Genomic DNA, 23,197 nt, shown 5'->3' with positions numbered 1-23,197 from the left:
AGAAAAACAGTTTAAATAAAAAAGAGCAGCACGCAATGCACACAGTTTATAGATATAGATATTTTCTCCTTGTAGAAGAAAAATACAAATGTATATTACAATGCAATCACTTTTTAAAAAGTGTATGTTACTCCTTAAGTACCAACAATTTAGTTGCATTTACCACTACCTACATTACATCCTTACATAATAAACAAATAGTGTATCTGTCTTAATTTGGGCTATACAATTATTCTTATTTACATCATACTTTTTTCCAGAAAATACCTTGTTCAGCAGCCACACTGCTATTTGCCTGTTATACTGAATACTGTTTGATGTAATTACTGAAGAATGACTGGCCAACTATTAAATTAAAAGGTCATTTCTTTTCTTAAAACTACACAATACTGGATTCTTACTCAGGAATAAGGGACATACCAGTCAAGCATGAAAATTTGTTCCTGTGAGACTGTCTAGTGTGTCCAAAAGAAACAAGTAACAAAAAAAAAAAAAAAAAAAAAATCACTGTCTTTGTCTAGTGGTGTCAACAGTATTTGTACAGTTGTCACAGAGATGTACCTGATGATGGAGACAGCACGAGCTAACTACAGGTGAACCCTTCATAAATATGAAATGAACGATGAGTTGGTATTGTTTTGTCTTTTACTTTCAGCTACGAAACACTGCCTAAAAAACATTTTATATATTGTGTGTGTGTTGGCTGTGGGGACATTATCGGCCCCTGTAACTCTGAGAGAGGTCTTTCCTACGTGTATTTACAGGCAAATACAGATACAAACACACATAAAATCACTAACATTTCTCTTGGATTGATCCAATACATGTTCGATGGTCTCATGAAAGACTTTATTTTCAAAAGGAAGCCACTCGATCCCTAGACTAACTCTGAACTAAGACCTGTGTTTCCATGGTAACACTCAGTCACACCTGCTGACAAAAAAGGACAAATATGGCTCATAATTTGTGGTTTGCTGAGAATACCGAGAAGCAAGCAACGAGGAGAAATGTTTTAAGGCTGCAGTAACCTGTTGAAAACTGACAGTAATTACATTGGTTTACTGATTATTTTTTTTGTATTGTTCCATTCTCCCTTGAATTTGATGAGTAAAATATCTTTTAAACTGTTAAAATCTTGTCTGCTGGAATGAAGGTAGATATATTTAAAGCTGTAAAAGATTGCTAGTCAGACCTAAGCCGTAGTCAAAGTCTACCTTTAACCTGTCCCTGCATTTAAATGACATTCAGGCTCACATCTACAACCCAGACCAGTGATGGAACTAGTATTGATATCTTAAATGTCTGTGTCCTTTATTTAAATACACCTCATTAAAATTAAAGGTCCTACTGTAAAACTACATACTGTGCAGAATTCCTACTTTCACTGTGTGAGGGAATGCTGGATTATTATTGTTGGCGCACCGACACGTGAGCTGCATTGCACTGTTGTAGTTTTTCAATTTGAAGCCGATTTTATTTATGGAGCACATTTTTGAATTGTTTTCGTCATACATTCTATTTCAAGGGCAGATTTCAAGATTTTAATCTGCAAAGTAACCATTAACTAAAGCTGTATCATAAACGTAGTGAAGCAAAAAGTTCCATATTTAACTCTAAATTGTGGAGTACTGGTAGCAGAGTAACAGAAAATATAAATACACTGGTTCAAGCACCTAGAACCTGTACTCCACTACTGATCCTGATGGTGAAAAAGAGCATTTTAGATGAAAAAAGCCTTTTTGACATGTCACTGGAAGAAGAGTACATGTACAAATACATGCTGACTCATTGTCATACCATAAATATGAAAGTGGTCAAAGTCAGAATATCTGCTGTGAAAAAGAACTGCGTTGTTTGTGCAGCATCATGTGATCAGCCTGAACAACAAAGCAGAAAAAAAGGTTTATTCAACATCTTTATTATGAAGTACCTTTTGAAAAGAAATGTACAAGTGGAACCAGCACAGTGACATCTTGGCGTTGAAAAACAGAAACACCATGGACATGTGGTGCAGGTCTGAAGACAAGTATGAAATGATAATGTACATATTTACAGCAGAAGGTTGATCAGAAGTGAGAAAAAAAAGCATCGACTGCAGCTAAAAATACAACGGGACTGACTGAAAATAAAAACTTACATTAAAAGCATGGATTGGGTCAATAAACATATTTTTAAAAGATAACATGATAAAGGCACTGTGTTTCACACAAATCAACAACGCAACAGATGCAGTTGTTTGTTTTGTCCATCAAATCATAATCACAAGAAACAACTCTTAATAAATGTTGTCATTCAACTGTCCCTGGGTCTTCTTTCTAACAAAACAGACACAATATATCAGAGGGCCATTGCAGTTTGCACATAAACATTAAAACTAAATAGATAAATCAACTCATCCGGAAAACATTCCTTATAAAGAACATGCTCGGTGATTATTAAAAGTACTTTTTTTTAATAAACAAATACATATCTAAATTTTTAAAATTTCATATTGAAGGCATAATGGGTTGGAGTAAGGATGAATATGTTTTGTGATCCTATGCTTCCCTTGCTGGGCTGAACCCAAGACAAATTGTATTTGACATTCCTGCAAGACCTTTGTGCACATTCATTTAACTACCAGCATAGATGACACAAAACACTGAAGCAGGCCGACGGGTAGAGATCAATACTGAAGACAGACTCAGACATGGTATGACATGATCACTGATGTGATTCCTTTGAGGATATAGTGGGCAAAACTAAGAAAACACACAATTACATTCAGCTTACATAGCTGGTGTATCATCAGTGCACCGTCTGCACTGTGCTTTATGATATTCTGGCCTCAAGGCTTTACTGCAGTGTGGTACTGATGCAAGCAGTTTAAAGGACTAGTTTGACATTTAGGAAATTGTTTTCTTGAAAAATCTGCACAATAAATATGAAGATACAGTCAGCAGCTGGTTAGCTTAGCTTAGAGGAAAGACTGGAAACGGTGAGCATGGCTCCGTTCAAAATCTGCCCACCAGCACCTTTATAGTTTTGAAATCAACATGTTGTATCCAGAGCTAGAGCTGAACGTCTTACAATCACTTCTTAAGCAGACTTACGGAACATTCTCTAGTTTCAGCTTCTAAACTGCGAGCATTTGTTGCTTATTTTATCTTCTGTGACAGTATGATAGACATGGTCTTTTTTTCTACAATCACTGAGTGAAAGGTGCGATGAAGCCATGCTTCATTCTCGCCAGAATTCTCAACGACAGCTCATCCCCCCAGCACAGCTTCTGCCTGCAGTCTATACGCCCACTTACTTGCTTTGGCAGTGCAGGGGAATATGAAGAAACAAAACAGACAAACTCTCCTTTATTCCTCGTGCAGTCAGACTATTATATAAATAAACTACATATTTTAGGATGTCAGGGTTCACTGTCTAAGACCTGTGTTTTTTATGTAGCTTTACCATGCCTTGTTTAATTTTTACGGCCAAAACTTGAACCTTAAACAAAATATTTTTCAGTTCTAAACAAAATAAGCAATTTTTAAATGCCACCTCAGAAAATTGTGATGTCCTAACATTTTTTAGTTAATATATAATGAACCAATATGAAAAATAAAAACAAACAAAAAATATATATCTGACCTAAAATAACATTTGATTGCAACCCTAGTTTGTTCAGCCCATACAAAAGGCAGGCTAGCTTTTTCTCTTTTTCCATTTTTACTGTAAACTAACAGCTGATGCCTTTAGCTTCATATTTAACAGCTGAGATACGAGAGGCTTTTTTTGATTTTCTCATCTAACTCTTGGCAAGAAATTTACCAAAAATGTCACACTATTCATTTAAGATAGACCGCAGATCTAAACTCAATGTTACGCTACAATGTTTGGAAATCTGTAGGAGGAACAAGAGATTCCCTTCAGCTCATGATGAAATAAAAAAATAAACATTTGATACTTGGGGACAGGCGCATGTAGGCATACGGGACACACAATATGCTCTTTGGTTGAGTTCAGGCATACATGACGGACACAGGCTTACACACTCAACAACACGCTTCAGAAAAAGAAATCTAGATAGTAATGGCACTGGCCAGGCAGGCAGGCAGGCACCTAGACTGAGCTCGGGGTTACGTACACAAGCTTTTGATATAGCAGAAAAGCTAAAAGCTACACGGGGGGACAGTGTGATCTATTGATAAAAATATCGTATATTGTGGTCTTTTTCATGAGAATTTTTGAGGGTGGAAACAAGTCATCCTATATTTAAAATTCTTGTAGGAGAACAGAGCCAAACATTTAAAGGTAAACAGTACAGAACTGAGGTGCAGTGATGTGGTATAGTGGAAAGAAACAAACAAAACGGCTGCCCTGAAATGACTAATGAACTAGCTTCAAAACATACACAATAATACAACATTAAGATGAGATATGACGAAATTAGGCTGCAATAATAAGTAATAGTACCTGCCTTGTACATACACAATTCAAAAAAAAATAATTAAAACAAGTAGCAAGGATACTTGTCTTATCAAAAATATGTAGCTTTGGTAAACAAGTTATGCAGAGAACTGTTGTCTGAACATATTGATGTGAGAGATCACTACATGACATCTAGGAATCAAGGGTGAGCAAGTTTCTCTGTTTTGAGGCTATGAAGTCAACGAGAGGAGAAGCAGGCAAAAGTTCCACTCCCCAAAATCCTCTGTCCTCTCCTCTTGTTGCCAGCTGATGAGGAACAGAGACAGCAAAAGGCAGCTGGACTCCTGAAAGGAACAATACTGCTTTCTTTACTGCCCCGAGCACCGATTAAAGAGTTTCTATGGTAATGTAGCAGCATCGTAATGGTCTGCGGAGGACAGATTCCCCCAGAGCAGAAGTGGAAGACTACTTTCTCCTCTCTCCTTCAAGCAGTCTCCTCACCCTTTTCCATCCATTGCAGTAGAAGTGGAAGACTGGTCAGACATCATATTTTAACAGCTCTCTTTGAATATCCACAGTGGAGACAGGACAGGTGAAATAATTTATGTTCTTCTTCTCCACTCCTGTATCATGTGGCAAAAGCTTCTTTGCTTTATGGGGGTTTGATCCAGGTGTTGAGACAGATATCCAGATATCCCATTAAAAATAACCACCTCCATAATACTCGAGCTTCTACTATGCAGCGCAATCTCTCTTCTGTCACACATTGCTCCTTCCATCTTTCTACTTCCATTCGTTCGTTTCGTCGCAGGTGAATTTCCACCCAGCCTGAATGTTTTCTTCCCATCTCCTCTTCTCAATTGATCTTTTGTTTCATTTTCCTGTTCCCAAAATTCAGTCGACCTTCTCCACCTTCCCGACGATCTTCTCCTCAAAGATAGGCAAGATGGCGTCATCGTCACGAACCTCCTCGAACACCACACCACAGTCAAACTCGTCGCTCACTTTCTTAAAGTAGAACCTGCACACAAACAAAAACATGTCTCAGTCATTTGCGTGGTCTCAAGTGCATATCAAACATTCCCACACGCTGGGAATTTTTACAATATATGCACCACATGTTCTCACCTGTAGTGGCCCTTTTTGGTAAGCAGCTCCTTGAACTGGCCCAAAGTGACAACACGGCCTTTGACTGATGTTCTGTATGGGATTGGCTCTCCACAAAAGTAGTAAGCAACTGTCATGTTCTCACACACCTGCCGCTTCCCAGACTTGTGCCTTAGAAAGAGAAAGATTCATATAAAATCACACAAGTAAGACCACGTGAAAATTCAAACGCTGAAGCAAATATGTGATTTGAAGCTGTAAACATGGGATTTCACTACACATACCTCTGCTTGGCCTGCTGTAGTGCGTTCCTCCTCCGCTCTTCCTCGAGCCTCCTTCTAGCCTCCTCCAGCTGCGTGAGGGGGTTGGGAGCTGGGTTGGGGGGCATAGCTGGGTCCTGGATGAACGGGTGTGAAGGCTGGACCTGGGTGGACGATGAGCCGGGGATAGCAGCGGACCCTGCTGATGGGTTGTTGCGCAGCTGAGCAGAGACCCAGGGGTGCACAGCTCCAGGTCGCTCCACTGAAGTTGGACGTGGTGACTCGCTGCTGGTTCCTGTCCTCCTGGAGCTGCTGGTGCTGCCGCTGGAAAAACACAGGTATGCCAGAGAACTGAATTATCATTTCTAAGGTTTGTTCGTTCCACTGGCATTTCCAAACATAAGAAGTCAGACGGTGCCTAAAGCATGATTTTGGAGTCACTTATTGTTGCACATTCTAACAGCTCCTCACAGTGTTTTTTGAGGGCTGTTCAAAAGTATGCACTTTTCTCTTCCCTGAGCAGGGCCCTGAAAGAAGTTCTACAGAATCGCTTTTAACAGTCAGGACAAGCACAAAGAGTTTTGACCACTCGAAAATGGCTTCCAAGTTCCTGCACTACTGGCTTTTATATGTTTTTTTTTTTTTTTTTTTTTTTTTTATACATAATTTTAATGCATTTATAAAAATATCCAAAATTTCTTATCACAAATGAGTACATTTTTATATTAATCATAAATCAGACATATAATAATACTAACCCGTGAGAGCTCTTCCTTTGTCTGTCTCCTTCCATCATCCACTGCAGGATCTTCTGGTTTCTCTCCAGATCCTCCAGCGGTACCTGGGTCTCCAAGCCACGGCCACTCTCATCACCTTTGCCTGATGTCTCTGATGTCTTCTTACAACCCCGCCGTGACAGCGTGCTGCCTTTACTACTGCAGAATGAAGAGGTAACACATACACAAACCAGTTGAGATAATCCGAATGGATAACAACGCATGCAGTTTGCTGTAGACCAAATATACATGTTTACCTGTAACCCATCCCCTCGAGGGTGCTGGCTCCTGCTCCATCAGCGTAGTTTCGACTTCTTCCTGTGTACTGGTTGGCTGGATCTCCATTCCACAGGAAGTTGGCCTGAGACCTAGAGCCTGCTTCCTCCTGCCCTTCTCTTCCTCTGTGGTGGTACAGCTGCTTGTGATGATGCATACCTGAGAGGGAAAACGGGGGTAATCTCTTTAGTGATATGCCAGCCTTTCTTCAACACACCCTACGCTTCAGTTAAAAAGAAACTGCTGCTGCAGTTTCATCTGACACCTATAGCACTCACAACACACGATGACATACCTGCAAAGCCAATCTCTTCAGCTATTGCTTGACAAATAATGTTATTAATATTATTATATTTAGGCCAACAAAAACAACAATAATACAGACCCTACAAATTAATCCAACCAGCAAGTGTTATTCATGTCAACGTAAAATAACGCTTATTCTTCAATCTATGATGACTTACAGGAAATCATACATTCATTTATGACACTGAAGGCTTTATTCTTTTTTGAGTCAATCCTGTGAATCCAGTCATGTCTTTGTCACCAGAAATTCTCACTAGAGCAATAAATTATTGAATTATTCCATAGCTAAAACAGTCACCAACGAATGAAGTATTTCCTGTTATTTTAATTTTCTAAAACCTATAATGTCCAGCTATTTTATCAGCTATTACTGAGTCCTTTGGTAAAAATGAAATCTGTTTTCAATGACTAAAGTCTTCAGTAAGAATCTGCAGATTAAACGTTGAGTGCCACAGACACACAAGGCAGAAAATAATAAATTGCGGTTGTTATATATTATCTAAAAGACAACAGAAGATGGTGTTAGATCACCTTACAAGAGGAGGAGTTGAAGAAAAATAGTCTGTGCAGATCCTAGGATTAGTCTTTGGAAATACAGAAAACTGCTGTGTGCAGCAACACTGAGTTGGCATACATGGAAAATAACATTGGCCAATATTTTCATGCTTCCTGTATGCTGCTGGTGCTCCTATGCCTCACCCGTTCACCCTCTCTCTCCTTCCCCTCTATAGCCTCTTACCTTTGACCCCAGCAGCAGGCAGACTGTGACCTCCCCCTCGGTGTGGGGGGTAGTGAGGCGGTCCGATTCCCCCATCAGGTGAGCGTGATGATTTGGGAGGACTATGTCGACCCCCTCCTCCTAAGGTGCTATTGGGTACCCCTGGCGACTGGCAGCCCGGCGTCTTCATCACCCGCTGTACGTGCTCATCCAAAATAGATTCTGGGTCGTCGTCATGGGAATCCTCCATGGCAACCAGGCCGCCGTATGTGGCAACTGTTGCAGTGTTAGCAGTGGTCTCTGAATAACGGGCGCCGTAAAGAGGTGGAAACGATGAGGGGAGGGGGAGTGGTATGCTATGAGAAGACATGGAGGTTGTCATGGAGATGTCAGCATCGTCCCCTTCTTCTTCCTGTTGAGAAGAGAAGACAAATATTGTACTTCTGGACATGCACTTAGTGCAGTTAACTGTTATTTACTTACACTCAAAACAGAAAGAATCAGGGGAAAACATGTAATAAATCTTATGTTACTGTTAATCGCTAGTCTAGCCAGGCATATGGGTTCTGTAAAGCGTCTCGAGACAATTTGACTGTAATTGGCGCTATATAAATAAAATTGAATTGAATTAATAACTGTGAATTTGTCACCAAAATGCCGAATGTATTACTTTTTTAACACTGAACAATAATGAATCATACCTTTCTAAAAATCCAAAATCGACAATCAACATCGTGACAAGTACATATAGTTGCACACTCACCAGCCGTACTCTCTTCAGCCGTTCTTCGAGTCTTTCCTGAGCCTCTCTCTCTCTAAGAACCGTCTCCAGCCTGCTGATAAGCTCAGCTGCAAACCTTTCAGGCTCTACATGGATGTCCTTTGGCATGCGATACGTGCGCTGTATATGGGCACAGACACAAAATTTACATGCCACAAATTCCCATACACATCTTCTGCTCAAATTAAAATGCCCAGCGTGTAAACTAACACATTTGACAAGAAGGAAAAGTCTAAATCAAATGGAACAAAAAGGATTAAAACAATTGTGAAGCAAAACAAACATCATGGATAGAAAAAAAATACAATTTCAGTAAAAAAAAAAAAAAAAAAATCTGTAAAAGCTCACGTTTCTTTATCTTAGTATCTTTACTTCTGTGACAAAGTCTTCCAATCATTAAAACAATTAATCACAATAAAAAATCCTCTTGAGGCAGGTTTTACAACATATAAGAGCTCTGCTCTGAATAAGAATACATCTCATTAAAGTTTGTAAAATTACATCTGTTCTTTCTCATTCATTAAAAAATCTAGAATCTATTAATTTGTAAATATTTTCCACTTCAAAGGCTTAACTTTAGCACATTTAAAGTCTCATACTTCACTGAAGTTACTTTTCAGTGTAAGTGTACTGGACTGTTTCAGTTTCCTCCAGGGCTGCCCCCTAAATGTCGCTGACTCCAGTCATCATCCAAGAAGACCCCAACTTGTCAGTTCCCCTTTTGCCAGCATGGGAAGCAAGGCTGTAAAATCTACAAACCTTGTAAAGTCTTGTCTTGTCTCAATATGATGTAACTGCACAGCTAACTGATGGAAACAGAGAGGAGTAATGGAAATAGAGCCATTTCTGCTCTCTGCTCTAGTGGCAATTTTTGGAAGAAACCCTTTTGAACCAGATGCTGGTACACACTGGTGGTGTACTAGAATTTTCTAACTCAGTTCACATTTTCATTCCAGCGGTGAAGAACGGCTCTAAAACATGAGTAGGAAAAGGAAGGAAATCTTTCTAGTATTTGTATGTAAGGTGAATTTAAGAAACAACAATAATGTCGGGTCTGTTTTACACCTGTGAAACCCGCATATTGGACAACAACTGGTTTCCAAAGTAGCTGTGATACACCACGTCATACTCAAATTTACTTGTCTGAAACTTGGATTGAGATGCTCACAGATTTTAACAGATAAATTTTTTTTTTTTTTTTTTTTTAAAACTGCTTTTCTGCAACAAACCTGACACATATTTCACCATGCATGCACCGCTACATGAAATCAGTTGTGAATGCTGACATTAGGCTGAATGGGTAGCGTCTGTACTCACAGGTATATGAGGTAGGGGCACACGTCCGTTGGCTTTGGCACTTTCATGCATCTCTTTACGATGCTGCTTCCGATATCTGTATGGAGGAATACCATCTCTGCAGACACACACAGATAAACAGCAATCAAGCACAGACCCCAACAGCTCATTAGAGTGATTCTGTGTACATGCACGTGTACTTACACACTGCTGTCGGTTAGTGACAGTGTGTCTGCATCACTCGACATGCTCTGCTGTTCACTGTCATTGGCACTGGTTGCTGGAGCACGAGCATAGCCCATATTTGCGTAGTATGGGTTTATCGGCTCTCTCCATGGCCTGAGGAAGAACCAAGACATTGTGATTCATGTGCTCACACAGGCTCCATGTTCAAACACACAAAACACTGTGGATCTCCAGGGGTTCTTTCACAGTATTCACAACAAGTGGATTTCCAAACAAAAGGATATCTGGCTTTTGGCATAAAAGGGATCTCCTGGTACAACTGAAGGGATAACACAGATTTTTCTTTGGTGAAATGTTATCGCATATTCTGGTTGAGTTAGTGCATAGAAGAGAATGTCTCTAAATATGAATGACTGGACAATTTCAGATGAGCAAAGGAAGCTGTTTTAAGCCTCTACATTTGCACATAACATCACTGTTGCATTATACTGGATTAACTATACTGGTGTATGCCAGACATGGAAGCACTGAAATATATCATTCCCATGACCTCTGACAGGTATTTCAAAACAATATCGTGATCAGCCATTATGAGAGGAGACAGAATAAACATTTATGAATGCAAAACGACACACATGCAGATACACACCTGTACTCCCTGCTGTCCTGCCTCCTCCTGCTGGCCGAGGTTCTCTGCGGTACTGTCTGCATCAGCAGGCTATGAGTCAGTCTACCAGCTGGTGTGTCTCCACACTCCTCCTCATCTTTCTCTTCCTCCACTTCCCTCACTCCACCTCCTCCACACCTAAAATCAGAATAAGTCATAACTGTTATTTAAACATCAGAGGCATTATATCACTTTATTTATGATTAGCACTGTACTTTTCATTAAGAACCAACCAGCTGAGAAAAGTCAGTGGAATTTATTGTTTAATCACAGAGCAGAGATTGTGCTATACAGAAGCATTGTGGTGCGACACAAAGGCTCAAGCTCGTCTCACCTCCACTCCTCATCCTCAGCGAGTGTAGGTAGGTACCCAGGCACAGGCTTAGCTGGCCCTGATGAAGGGCTCTGATCGCTGGGATTAGGTTTGGGGCTCTCTCCTCCTGTCCGTGTGTACTCCAAGTACAGGTCTGACTTGAGGAACAAAGGGTAGGTGTTCTCCTCCATCATGGACTGGATCTCTGTCTGAGCCTGGAACACACACATACACATACTGGTCACGTATGTAAAAAATAAATGATGCACGAAGAGTTCATTGCTCACTTTTTGGTACAGCTGTTCATCTACAACAGAGTTTTGTCAGACCTAAGTAAAGGCAAATGGGCTGAAAGGTTTTGACAAGAGTCTCAGCTCTAAACTGTTGTCTGGACTTACAGTGAAAACTATTCCAACACTGCTGAACTTCTCAACATTAACATGAACACAGATTACTACACACAATACAGGCTTTAAAGCAAAAGGCATCACGGACCAGCAGAACTGTACAGAGTAAATCCGCATTTATGTAACCGACTACCCAACAATTAAAACATTTAATCCAGGCAGACAAAGAAAGATGAGTTAAATCCACACTGGTTATCAATCTTAAAGGTTCAGCAAGTATCAAACAAAGTGGTTTCATAAGTTTCTTTCTAACTTGGTTTAAATTTAACGGGGCAAGTACAACGATTACATTTTTAAAAATAAGGCACAATAATTCACTGTTAAACATTTAATGATAATAAAAATAATAAAAGTAATCAAGACTGAGTGTGTAGGAAGGTTTGGCTTCAGACTAAACTGACACAAGTTTCATTTGTTTTTTTGTGGTATATGTGTGTAATGTCATTTTGTGTCTTTTTTTTGCTGTTGTGATGTGTAAGGAACTACAGTCAGAGCCTCAGGTCTCTGCTAATGCTCTGTGATGGTATGTGGTTGGACCACACATTCAGAAGACCAACACTACATCAAAAATGAGTAATTAACAAAGAAAATATGAAAGCGATCACGGGTTAAAGAGGGCACAGGGGGTAAGTGAGTGAAAAACGTGAAACGAAAACCGACTTGGTCCTTTAGTGTGGTTTACTTAGTAAAACACAAAAAGAAAGAAGAAAACACAGATCAGTGACATGTAGGGGACTGCTGCACCTTTTCTTTGTCACAAAATCCTGTCTAAATTTTAGTGCAAGACTTAACAGCCCTTTGCAACCACAGGGCCATGCTTGAGAAACCAGAAACCTTTTCAGGTGATAGGTAAGTATAACGGCATTTTTATTGAAGTAACTCAGGGCCACTTTTAGTTCCTGGGATACAGTTCCTTCCTCCTAAAAAAATCTCTTCAGTCAGTGAAGCAGCACTGAATGTTCCTGACACATCTATCACATGCCTAGAGACTGCAACAAGTGTTGTACAGCATGTACTCTGACAGCAAATAGAAATTATGTTTTAATTAGTGTAATTAAACCTCCATAGAAAGTAATATAAATATGTGAAGATACTCTAGATTACGAAAACAATTATATTTGCCATATTCTTGAACAAACATACTCTCTACAACTTCTGGCCTTTTCAGAGGGTGCCTACGCCAAACATGATGGAAGCAGATGTGGCTTTCAAGTTCCTCAAATCTGGAATTAAACACTGACACTGAACTATTATGCTTACTAGGAACAGGCCCACACCACTGTGTAGTGGTGAGAAGAGAAAGAAAATAAATTCTCAAGATCAAGACGTCTGTGAACAGTGCAGCCATTAAAGAAAATCGCCTGACTTTTTGGGTGCCATGCATTGTCTTACAACAGACATAATTCAGTTTCGAGTACCCTGAATAGCAATGCTGCTTTGCATTGACACAACCTCACTGCCTAAAATGTCAACCCTTTAGCATGGATGCACCTGAACATTTTAAGTGACAAAAAGCAGTCTATGTAACATCTTCCACTGGCCTGTGGAACAAGCATGCATTGCCAATATTAAGAAACTTCAAAATCAAACATGAAATCAAGATTTTAAATCACCTGTTCAAACATTGCAGGGTCTGGATGCGGCTTTCCCACACAGTCTCTGATGAAACTCTTGGTGGCTGCTTTGATCTGCCTGGAGACAATCCCACTTCCATCCACAATGTACTTCCTGTAGATGGCCTTGGCTAGCTTTGCCTTCTTCTCCTGGCTGGTCTTCCTGAACCCCGAGCAGGCAAACCAGAAGTCGAGAAGATCGGCACACCCTTCCTGGCATAGGAAGTTTCTGAACAGCTGGATGCCTTCCTGATCGTCTAGGAGAGAGTGGAGCGACTCGGCCCACTTCAGGTAAGGTGGAGTTGGTGAAGCCGAGCCCTCAGGCTCATACCCCAAGTCCAGGTCAGGGCGCCGTGGAGTAGCAGACGATGAGGAGGGTGTATAACTTGAAGGATCCCCCATTTTAGATGACAAGGCTGACGGGGGATAGCCTAGGGTTTGGGAAAGGGTGTTTGGACGGATGTTGACTGACTGGACTGGGGGGTCCACATCAGATCCCTCCTCACCAGGTACTGGGGGTCGCGGAGCATCCTCGGTAAAGTGGGTAGGGCCGCTCAGAGAGGCCACAACCCCACCACCACCCCTGTACCCAATCCCATGTAATTCTCTGACAACACTCATGTCTCTGATTGCACAAGGCAGAGGTCAGATATTCCCCTCTAGCAATGACTTTGCTGTCAAACAATTTATCCTATGATGGAAACAAGAAAGGCAGTTAGTTGTTGCAGTGGGATCTGACACAAAGGTGATTATGGCACAGATAATAAATATGAGTGACTCATCTCTCACCCTCTTCACTGTCCGACTACTAATATACACACAGCACACACACACACACACACACACATATAGAACAGTAAGCAACAAAATGAGCTGATGAGCAGACACATAAGTTACAACAAAGCAGGATGATGTTTGTGTATCAGAATGGGAAGCCTGTTACCACAAAAACTAAAAACATTGCTAGTATGCTAAATTGGCACGTAAGCTTGCTTTCAAATACATTTTAGAATAAAGTACGATCTGTACCGCTAATTAGATTCAGTTGGCAGCTAAGGCTCCAGTCTGAACAAAAACAAATTGAATGCTGTGTACGCATATTTCCCAGCTGAAGTTCACCAAGTTTTTGTGGTCTGTTTCACAGCTAGCTTAAAAGCTAGCGCTAACAGCTATCAAAACTCACCCTTCGTGTAGTTAGACATCGTTATCCAAATAACCAACAAATTTTAACAAGCTAGGACAGCTAGCTAGACTTGTAGCAATGCCACCACCAATGCCAGGGCTTTGAAGTGAGAATCTCATTCATCTTGGCCTGCAAAGATGGTGGGGGATGGGTACAGAGACAAACTCTACAACCACACAAGACGGGCCTGCATGCAAAACACTTCAACACCAGCGGAAACTGAAAATTTACTCGTACCAGGCAAACTCGTAGAGAAACATCGCAAACTTTCTTGCTGATTAACCCAAACAAATCGGGTGATCTAAGATCAAACGAAACAAGAAAGCGAGGGCACGTTTTCCACTCTACTGGCTGCAGCGCTAGCTAGCTTGGTGCGTTAGCTAGTTTTGGTTAGCTTGCTAGCTTAGCTAGTTAACGTCCCGTGTTTGTCCACAAAAGTGTTTGTCCTACCGTCTCTGAAAGCCCGTTCCCCGTAATCCGCTGCATTGGGGATACTGGCGCGAACTGTGTGCTCCAAAACGCAGCATATGGATAGCTTTCAGACATTAAATATTAACGAAAATAGCCCGTCGTCTTGCCCTTAACTCCCCATGGTGGCTGCTTTCAGAGCAATAATACAGAGCGAGAGAATACGTGCGTGCACGCGACTGCGTGCGGAGTGGACTACTTTTGTAGAACTGCAGCGAATAGATACGAACAACACACAAAGACTCAGCAAGATCCTAGTCTAGAAACAGGTTATTACTTTATCTTTGTCGATCATAAAAGTAACAACAACATCATGTACAAACATGGAGCTACAAGTTAACATCAAGCACTGAAATTCTCACTGGAGCGAAACTTTTTGAACTAAATGTAGACCTAATGAATGTAGAAGTACTGACAATACAAGCGACATCAGAGTTATATTATGACATATTAAACATCTGGATTGTTACTACTGTTGCTTTAACGTGTAAGTAGCATTTTAAAGTTGCAAATGGTTGCATTCGAGCTGCAATCTGGCATATTTCATTTAAAGCTGGGTGGTTTCATTCATTGTAAGAATCTGCAAAGCAACAAGCTGCTATAGCTGTCAAGCAGATGCAGTGTAGTAAAAGGTACAATATTTCTCAAAAATGTTGTACAAACTGCATGAAAACGGAATACTCAAACAAAGTTCAAGTACCCCAGAACTGTTCATTACTTAAGTAACAGGACTATTCAAGTGGTAATCCTGACTGCAGCCAGTTGACGACATCTGGTGAATATCTACCCGAAACACACATATCTATCTTCTAAGGTCCTAAAACAAGTGTTTACCAACACTGCTATGTAGGTGCTGCTATTTAGGTTCATGGATTAACCATAGTTCTGCAGGGCATAGAGGTGGAAGGAGTATTTACATCATCGACTTGAGGAAAAGTTGTAATATTGCAGTTTAAAAATAATTAGATTAATATAGACTGATATATATATATATATATATATATATATATATATATATATATATATATATATATATATATATATATATATATCACAAGGAAAAGTACCCATTGAGCAGATTTGTCTCTGTTAGTGCAAAAATATCACACCTTCAAGTGTACCTCACATAGGATTATTTCTGACTATGCATTACCGCGTAAGCAGTACTTTAAGGTAATGTACTGTATATAGTATGATTATATTATATATTATATATATTACGATTGTATGCAGACAGGTAGACAAAAGGTAAAGTAGACTAAAAACTAATTATACACATCAAAAGAATTTATTGGAATAAAAAGTCGATATCTTTGTTTTCCTTTTGACAGTTGGGCATAAAGTAGCATAAAATTAGCTACTTTAAAAATTAGTATTTTTTGAGTACACTAGTTTTTGTTTTTTAAAAAATATATATCATTTTACACGTCTGGCGGTGCAATAAATACATAATAAAACACAATTTATAGCTATTGTCGGATCTATCTGTCACAGTTCTATGTCACAGTAGCGAAAATACGACAAACAGCGCCCCCATCGGTCAACACGAGTCACTGCACTATTTGACAAAAATGAGAGAAGCTTTTAATAAGACTCTTATTAAGTTAGGAATTCATTCGCAGTGGTGGTTGTACCGCGCGTTGTCACACAGATAAAGTGAACATTTATGACGCGTTTAAACTAAAATAAATAAATAAATAAAGGAACCAGACAGAGCGCAGCGCAGCGCAGACAGCATGACCGGGTACAGCTCACTTCGCTCCAGGCAACGAGCCGCTCTGCTGGCGAGACAAACCTGGAGCAACCCACATGTTCACACCGACAAAACGAAAAAACAAAGACGACTCACCTCTCAGACTCCTGTACTCCTGAACAGGTGTTCAGTTGACGGAGAACATCTCGGTGACTGACAGGACAGAGTCAACACGCCGCCGCCGCCACCTGAGCATCCCGCTAGTCACTCCCCTCCGCCGGGCTGTCACTCATCCAGCAGCTGAGAGGGAGAGAGAGGTTTACACTACAGTCATCAGAGTCATTCAGTAATACCAATGGAAATATGAAGTTTAAGTCTCCAGATACCACACATGTCTGAATATTGAACCTCTCACATGTGAAATAAATGCTTCAAATTTACCATGAGAAATATCTGATATGCTCATGTACCTCTCTTACATCATGTTCCTTCTATATAAAATCAATGTAGAAAAAAATCACTAATAATAACCTGGAAAAACTAGCCTGACATCTTATTGTTAGCTGTTCTGGAGCTCTTCATTCAAATCAGTAACAAGAGCTGTCATGAAATTGCAAATGTTCAAATTTTCATTATCTGTCTATTTCTTGTCCTTGTTGGCTTAAAAGTCTCACCACAGATTAAATTTTGCAGTTGTTGTGGAGGCTCTAGAGTGAACTTTGATTTAATTCAAATCAGTTCAGTTTCATTTGGTTAGTGCCAATTCACAACATATGTCATCTCAAAGCACTTCACACAGTAAAGCGAAGACCTTATAACATTATATAATCAAGAAAAATTAAAACATTAAATGCAATGAGTGCCGTTGAGCAGCTCTTTTTCAACTGTGACAAGAAATAATAGTAAGAAACTTCTGGCAGAACCAGGCTCAGAGAAGGCAGACTACTGCCTCGCCCAGTTAGGGTTAGGATAAGGGGTACAGAGAAAATGATAGCAAAGAGAAAACAGATAAGCAAGATAATTCAGATCTTTGCCTTTTACTAATTAACTAATAAAATATGCATTTCTAGAGTAAAAAAAAAAAGATCAGTCATGGATGTACAGGTGCCAACGACATTCAGGCTGGAAATACACGAGCATCAGAAATCAGAACTGCAGTAACGACATCACTGTAAAGTTTGTAAAATGGCAGTTAATCAACAAATAAATGTGAGATCCTTTTAATTGAATGTTTATCAGAAAATGTGAACATATTCCAGTAAAATCACCATGTTAAAGTCATTATTTGCTGTCCTCAGATTAAAAAAAGCTAAATTGTGTTGACTTTGGGGCTGCACAGTGGATTGGTGGTTAGCACTGTCACCTCACAACTAGAAGATCCCCGGTTCATGTCCCGGCCTCGGATCTTTCTGCATGGAGCTTGCATGTTCTCCCTGTGCATGTGTGGGTTTTCTCTGGGTTCTCCAGCTTCCTCCCATAGTCTAAAAACATGCTGAGGTTAATTGGTGCGATGCATTGTCAGTAGGTGTGATTGTTTATCTGTCTGTCTTTGTGGCCCTGTGATAGACTGACAACCTGTCCAGGTAAGCTGGGACAGGCTTCAGTGGTGCTATTAGTTTTGGGTGAATTAGTCGTTTAAAACTCAGATCAAATTGCCTCTAAATCAAATGATGGACAGTAGCTTACTCTGCCTCCTGAGGAACTGTCAGGCTAGCTGTCCCATGTGGACTAGAGCAGGGTCTGGGGGCTCAGGTGAGGTCCAGACACCTGTCCTCGTCTCTGCCCCCTCCTGGATCGACTGCTTCTCCATGACAACCTGAAGCTGGGAAATAATAATAACACACAGCATTAAGAAATAAGCCAATCTTACAACAGACATCTTGTCAGTGTCACATCAGTGTTGTAGTTCACTTTTCTTTTTAGCTAATAATAATTTATGAATGTACAGTAAGAGCAGAACAATATATTATGTTGATATCAGGATACAAAAACTGACGTTTGAAAATTTAGGTTCTTTTATATCTCGATATAACTTAAAATTTATTTTCTAAGGCTAATTTCATGATATATGCTTCTGGACAAACCTGAAAAACACAGCATGCAATGCTGCATGAATGCAGCAAACTCAAAATATGTTTACATGTTTATAGTGTGTATGAAGATGGTGAAGATGTTTTTGGTCAGTATCTTCATACACAATATTTTGTTCCCTCCCCTGCAAAAAGTGCAATTAAATCCTGCAAAACTCGCTCTAAACACTCTAACCTTAAATCTCCCTTCAGCCTACACATTTTAAACCATTTACATGTCCTTAAACAGATAATCGGTGTGAAATTGTTCAGTGAGAGATGCAGAGGCGGCTTTCAGAAGACAGTAATGAAGACAGGCAGCGGTGTTGTTTAGAAAATGACTGTGTGTTTGATTGGCAGACTTTACAACCAAGCTAAACACGCTTCATTATGGAAATATATTCACATCGCTTTGGCCTATATCCTCAGCAGTCAACACACATACGCAGGCTGCACCTGCATGTACAGGTTCCTGTGCCAACGGGCTGGTGTTGTTCCGGCTGCTGCAGTGCCCCCAGAGACAATGAGGAGAGAGACGAAGGAGACAAAGAGAGAATACTGACGAAGATGAACTTGACCTTTATGATGTCTTGGTGAGGAGGGGTTGGGGGCATGTTGGTACTTATGAATCTATAATGAATCTCAATGATGTATGTGTGTATGTGTGTGAGGACTGCAGAGGTCTGAGCTCTTAGCTGAAGAAAGGTCATCACACAAGGGGGGCAATCATACCCCTCATACTCTATCTATCTATCTATCTATCTATCTATCCATCCATCCATCCATCCATCTATCCATCCATCCATCCATCCATCCATCCATCCATCCATCCATCCATCCATCCATCCATCCATCCATCCATCCATCTATCTATCTATCTTGAAATATATGTGACTTCTTCGCAGAATACATCGATACCACTAATGTGTAAGTTTAGCTTAGCATGAAGACTAAAATCACATTGCAGCAGCTATAAGGTGACAAATTCCAGCACCTCTAAAACTCATTGATCTAAACTTTATGTCTAGAGTCACCAAGTGTTGCCTCCTGGAGTAGCTGAAGGTTGTATTTAGTGAAGTTAGGATCGATCAGCTCCAGGTGTTGTTGATTTGTGAGAAGGCATACTGAGTTTTTGTTGTTGTTGTTACAGTTCTTCCCATCATGTCATAGTTTAGCATGACTGTGTTCCAGCAGACACATATTTAAGACCATCAGTTAATAAGCTAAATCAATGTACGTAACAAAGCTGAATTTTACCACCGACAAATTGGGCATATTGCATAGGAGACGATTGTTTAGTGACACTATATTTCAGCACTTGTTGATCATCATCATTCAATCAAAAACATAACTGATAAAACAATGCATTTTTATAAAATCCCGTCTAATAGTCTATCAACACTGGAGGATGAATGATAAAAAAAGTTCTCCCTTTAATAAAACTCATGTGGAACATTAATTTAAAATGGCAGTTCAATTTTTACTGCAAATCTATACCCATTGAATAAGATTTCTCCGTCTTCTTAGTTACAAATAATCAGTCTTGATATTGGGGCTGATAAAAACAAAGTGGCTGACACCTGATATTCTTTATTTGAATTCTTGCAATAGCAGCACCTCAGCTGACGCTTATAGTCACTATAATGTATGTATTGTATCGTGGTTTTGATGTTCAAACCTGGTGGCATCAGTAACATCAAGACATAATAGAAGGCTTTTAAACTTTTAAACTAGAAAGTAAATGATCAAAGTATGACTACCTTCTTGTTTGAGTTTGAGTTTTTAAAATGGAACTAAAACAACATTAAAGTGCATTTTACAGCCCACGACATCAGGACTGAGCAGCATGACGATATACTGTTATTTCCCCATCAGACAATACACATTTGTCAGCCGTTATACTTAAAACTACGCCTCACAAGGTGCTTATTCTTCGACTATCTCTGGTTTTTTGAATCTGCAGGCCTTTTTCACAACAGATATTGTAACTCATTCTAGTAGGAAAACTGCGGGTGTAACTGATAATACAGATTTGAAGCATCAGTGTGTCAGAATAAACAACACCAGAGCTATGAAATCAAAGCAGCTAAAAGACTCTTATTTATACTTGTGCTTTTACTACTGTGCCATGTCAGAATGTCTTTTGTGAAAAAGGCCTGGTAGATCATGTTGGACGTGTGCGTTGTGATGGACTGGTGACCTGACAAGGGTCAGCTGGGAGAAGCCCCAGCTCTCTAAACCCTCTACTGGGTAAAGTGGGTATAGCTAATGGATAGATGGATAGATGTTGGAAGTGATGTTAACTTCATCCATATAGCCCAATATCACAGATCACAGCATGTGACACTCTCTGTCCTAAGAGCTCTGATTCAGGTAAGACACCCCCTCCTCCTCTAAACCATGTTAAACTGTTGAGAAACATGGAAACCTCAGGAGGCACAACAGAGGAGGGATCCCTCTTCCAGGATGCACATGCATACAAAAGATGTTGTATAGAATAGACCACGATAACAAAAATAAAACAAAAAACAAGAAAGGAAGCAAAATTGTTGATAGTCATAAACACAGTTGTCCACATACAGATCAACTTTTTGACAGTAGTGATTGTTTTGCATCAATCCCATCAAGTATGTTGAATAATCAAAAGGTGCCATCATTTGGAACGTTTCAGAAAAATCTTTCTTTTTTAATTACTATATTAAAATGATTGTGATATTAAATATCATCGACTAGGACTGAGTACGACCAGGATTTGAGAGATTCATGAATCTCACGCAGCCTTACTTTTCTTTGTTTTGATTGGGTTCGCCAGGCATTTCACTCCAGGATGCTTTATTGTTTGGCTAATAATCAGAAAATTATGTCTTCTGCAGCACTGGTTAAAATGCAGCTGCTACTAATTAATAACAACGTCACTGATATGTGAATGATCGATGAGGCTACTTTCACGATCATCTGCAAGCCAGTTTTCTCAATTTCAGTAAAAAGAAAAAGAGCCTTGTGAATCTCATTTCAAGTTCTGTCAAGAATGTGATGAAATGAGATAAGAACAGATTATTAATTCTTAAATTGAGGCAGCCTCCTTAGACTACTGAAATGGAGCTTTTTGTCAGAGTGCTGGTCCAGCTCAGGGGTCCCTTTGTTCCAGCTGCCACAGCAGATTTGGGCGTCTGTACGGAGGCCTGTCAGAAACAGGCTTATCTCTTGGGGGCCTCCCAGCACAAAGACCCATTTAGATACTCACAGAGAGTGAAATCTTCATTATATACTTCTTGAAAGAGAAACAGACCTCTGGTCTTTAAGAAAATTAATTGGAGACAAGTATTTTGTTTGCTTACGATACAAGTTCCAAAACAAAGGAATAAGGAGCATTTAGTACAGTGATCCCTTTATTATGTTCAATAAGAAGCGAGTCGGGTAGCATCAGCATTTAGTTGATTTGCGCTGAGTGTTTACTATAAAATTAGACATAAACATTGTCATAGAGCTGTGAAGGACAGTAAAGCTAATGTCCATCACCCCTATTTTGTCATAATTACACAGTTCCCTCTGTTCTTTTCTTCAATCCTCTAATTAAGTTACACAAGAGGACTAAACAATGTGTGGAATAAAGAAAGCATAGTATCAATATAAGGGTTTTCATTCATCCATTTATCTCTTTATCATTTATCCAGCGATCCATCCATCCACCTATCCATCCATCTGCTGGCCTTTCCCAGCCATGCCTGTAGTAAGAGTGTCAGTATATCTGCCATGGCGTCCTGCTGATGTGTATTGTGATAGGGCTGAATACTCCAGCTACCAATATGGCCTGCACCAATACTGGATTAGCCACAGTGGATTAGCTGGCTGCCCTCCTGCTGCTTATTCAAATATTGTTTCACGTATTGTCATCATTGGGGCAGAGCTCTGGCCCGGTAGCCTGCAAGCTACAGAATATTCTCAAAGAAAACCAGAAAAAATGTTGTTGCTTCCATTTCCCGACAAAAGCGTCTGATTTCATCTTTCAGCGAACGTGGAATTTGGACCACTGAGGGTTGGGAGAATTTGTCGATGGGTTCGGAGAGCATCTGTGGCCCTCGAAGAGGGAGAAAAAGGACGATGGAACGATGATGGAAAGCAAAACCCAACTAAGGCCAAAAACAGGCATGAAAGCGTGCCTTGATCTTTGATACATGGTGTTCTTCTTTTTTTCTCCTCTCTCCCTTTCTCTCTTTCACCCTCACACATACACTTGGGAGTCAAGGCAATTGATGTGCTGCCTTTGATGGCAAAGAGAGGCCTATATTAACAGCCAAAAGACCATGATGAAAGGGCTGAGAAAAAGAAGGGAAATGGGTAGAAAATGTGTTATTAGAAAGAATGGCAACTCATGATGAATACTTGGGATGGAGTGATGGTAACCAGACATCGGGGCGTTCAGGGTTTGATGGTTTAACGGCAGCGGAGGAAAGGCTAAGGTAGACGGAGAGCTTACCGTGCTAGCCTGGCGGTACTGATGGCTGAGGTTGGCTTGGTGGTTCCAGTGTGTCATGCCGGTGGTCATCCTGTTAGAATAAGGGAAGTGAATACACTCGCTGCGTGGCCTGGGTTCCTCCTGGTGATTCGGAGGTCTGGACGCCAGTGGAGGTCCCATTGCAGAAGCAGTCGCCATCTTTGTCCCGTTGTTGTCTT

At 40.2% G+C, this 23,197-nt stretch overlaps 1 protein-coding gene across 2 annotated transcripts; it reads right to left on the bottom strand.

Moving 5' to 3' along the window:
- Positions 1-1,902: 1,902 nt before the first annotated feature.
- LOC111587652 (axin-1-like) lies at positions 1,903-23,197 on the bottom strand. Of its 2 annotated transcripts, XM_023297698.3 has the most exons (15): positions 23,001-23,197; positions 18,141-18,276; positions 16,611-16,754; positions 13,111-13,801; positions 11,112-11,305; positions 10,760-10,915; positions 10,129-10,263; positions 9,946-10,042; positions 8,611-8,748; positions 7,869-8,259; positions 6,805-6,982; positions 6,530-6,706; positions 5,796-6,095; positions 5,533-5,682; positions 1,903-5,425 (listed from the first exon to the last, which is right to left on the bottom strand). In XM_023297698.3, exons 4-15 carry the CDS (start codon positions 13,729-13,731, stop codon positions 5,299-5,301), a joined length of 2,664 nt encoding a protein of 887 aa, XP_023153466.1. In that variant the 5' UTR covers positions 13,732-13,801; positions 16,611-16,754; positions 18,141-18,276; positions 23,001-23,197; the 3' UTR covers positions 1,903-5,298. The 2 variants fall into 2 exon arrangements, with proteins under 2 accessions (XP_023153466.1, XP_023153465.1); XM_023297697.3 differs by lacking the exons at positions 16,611-16,754; positions 18,141-18,276; positions 23,001-23,197 and adding an exon at positions 14,744-15,584.

Source organism: Amphiprion ocellaris, chromosome 4 (assembly GCF_022539595.1).
Source record: "Amphiprion ocellaris isolate individual 3 ecotype Okinawa chromosome 4, ASM2253959v1, whole genome shotgun sequence".
Taxonomy (NCBI): domain Eukaryota; kingdom Metazoa; phylum Chordata; class Actinopteri; family Pomacentridae; genus Amphiprion; species Amphiprion ocellaris.
The sequence above is the reverse complement of the archived record's forward strand: the minus strand, read 5'-3'. Positions and strand labels throughout refer to the sequence as shown.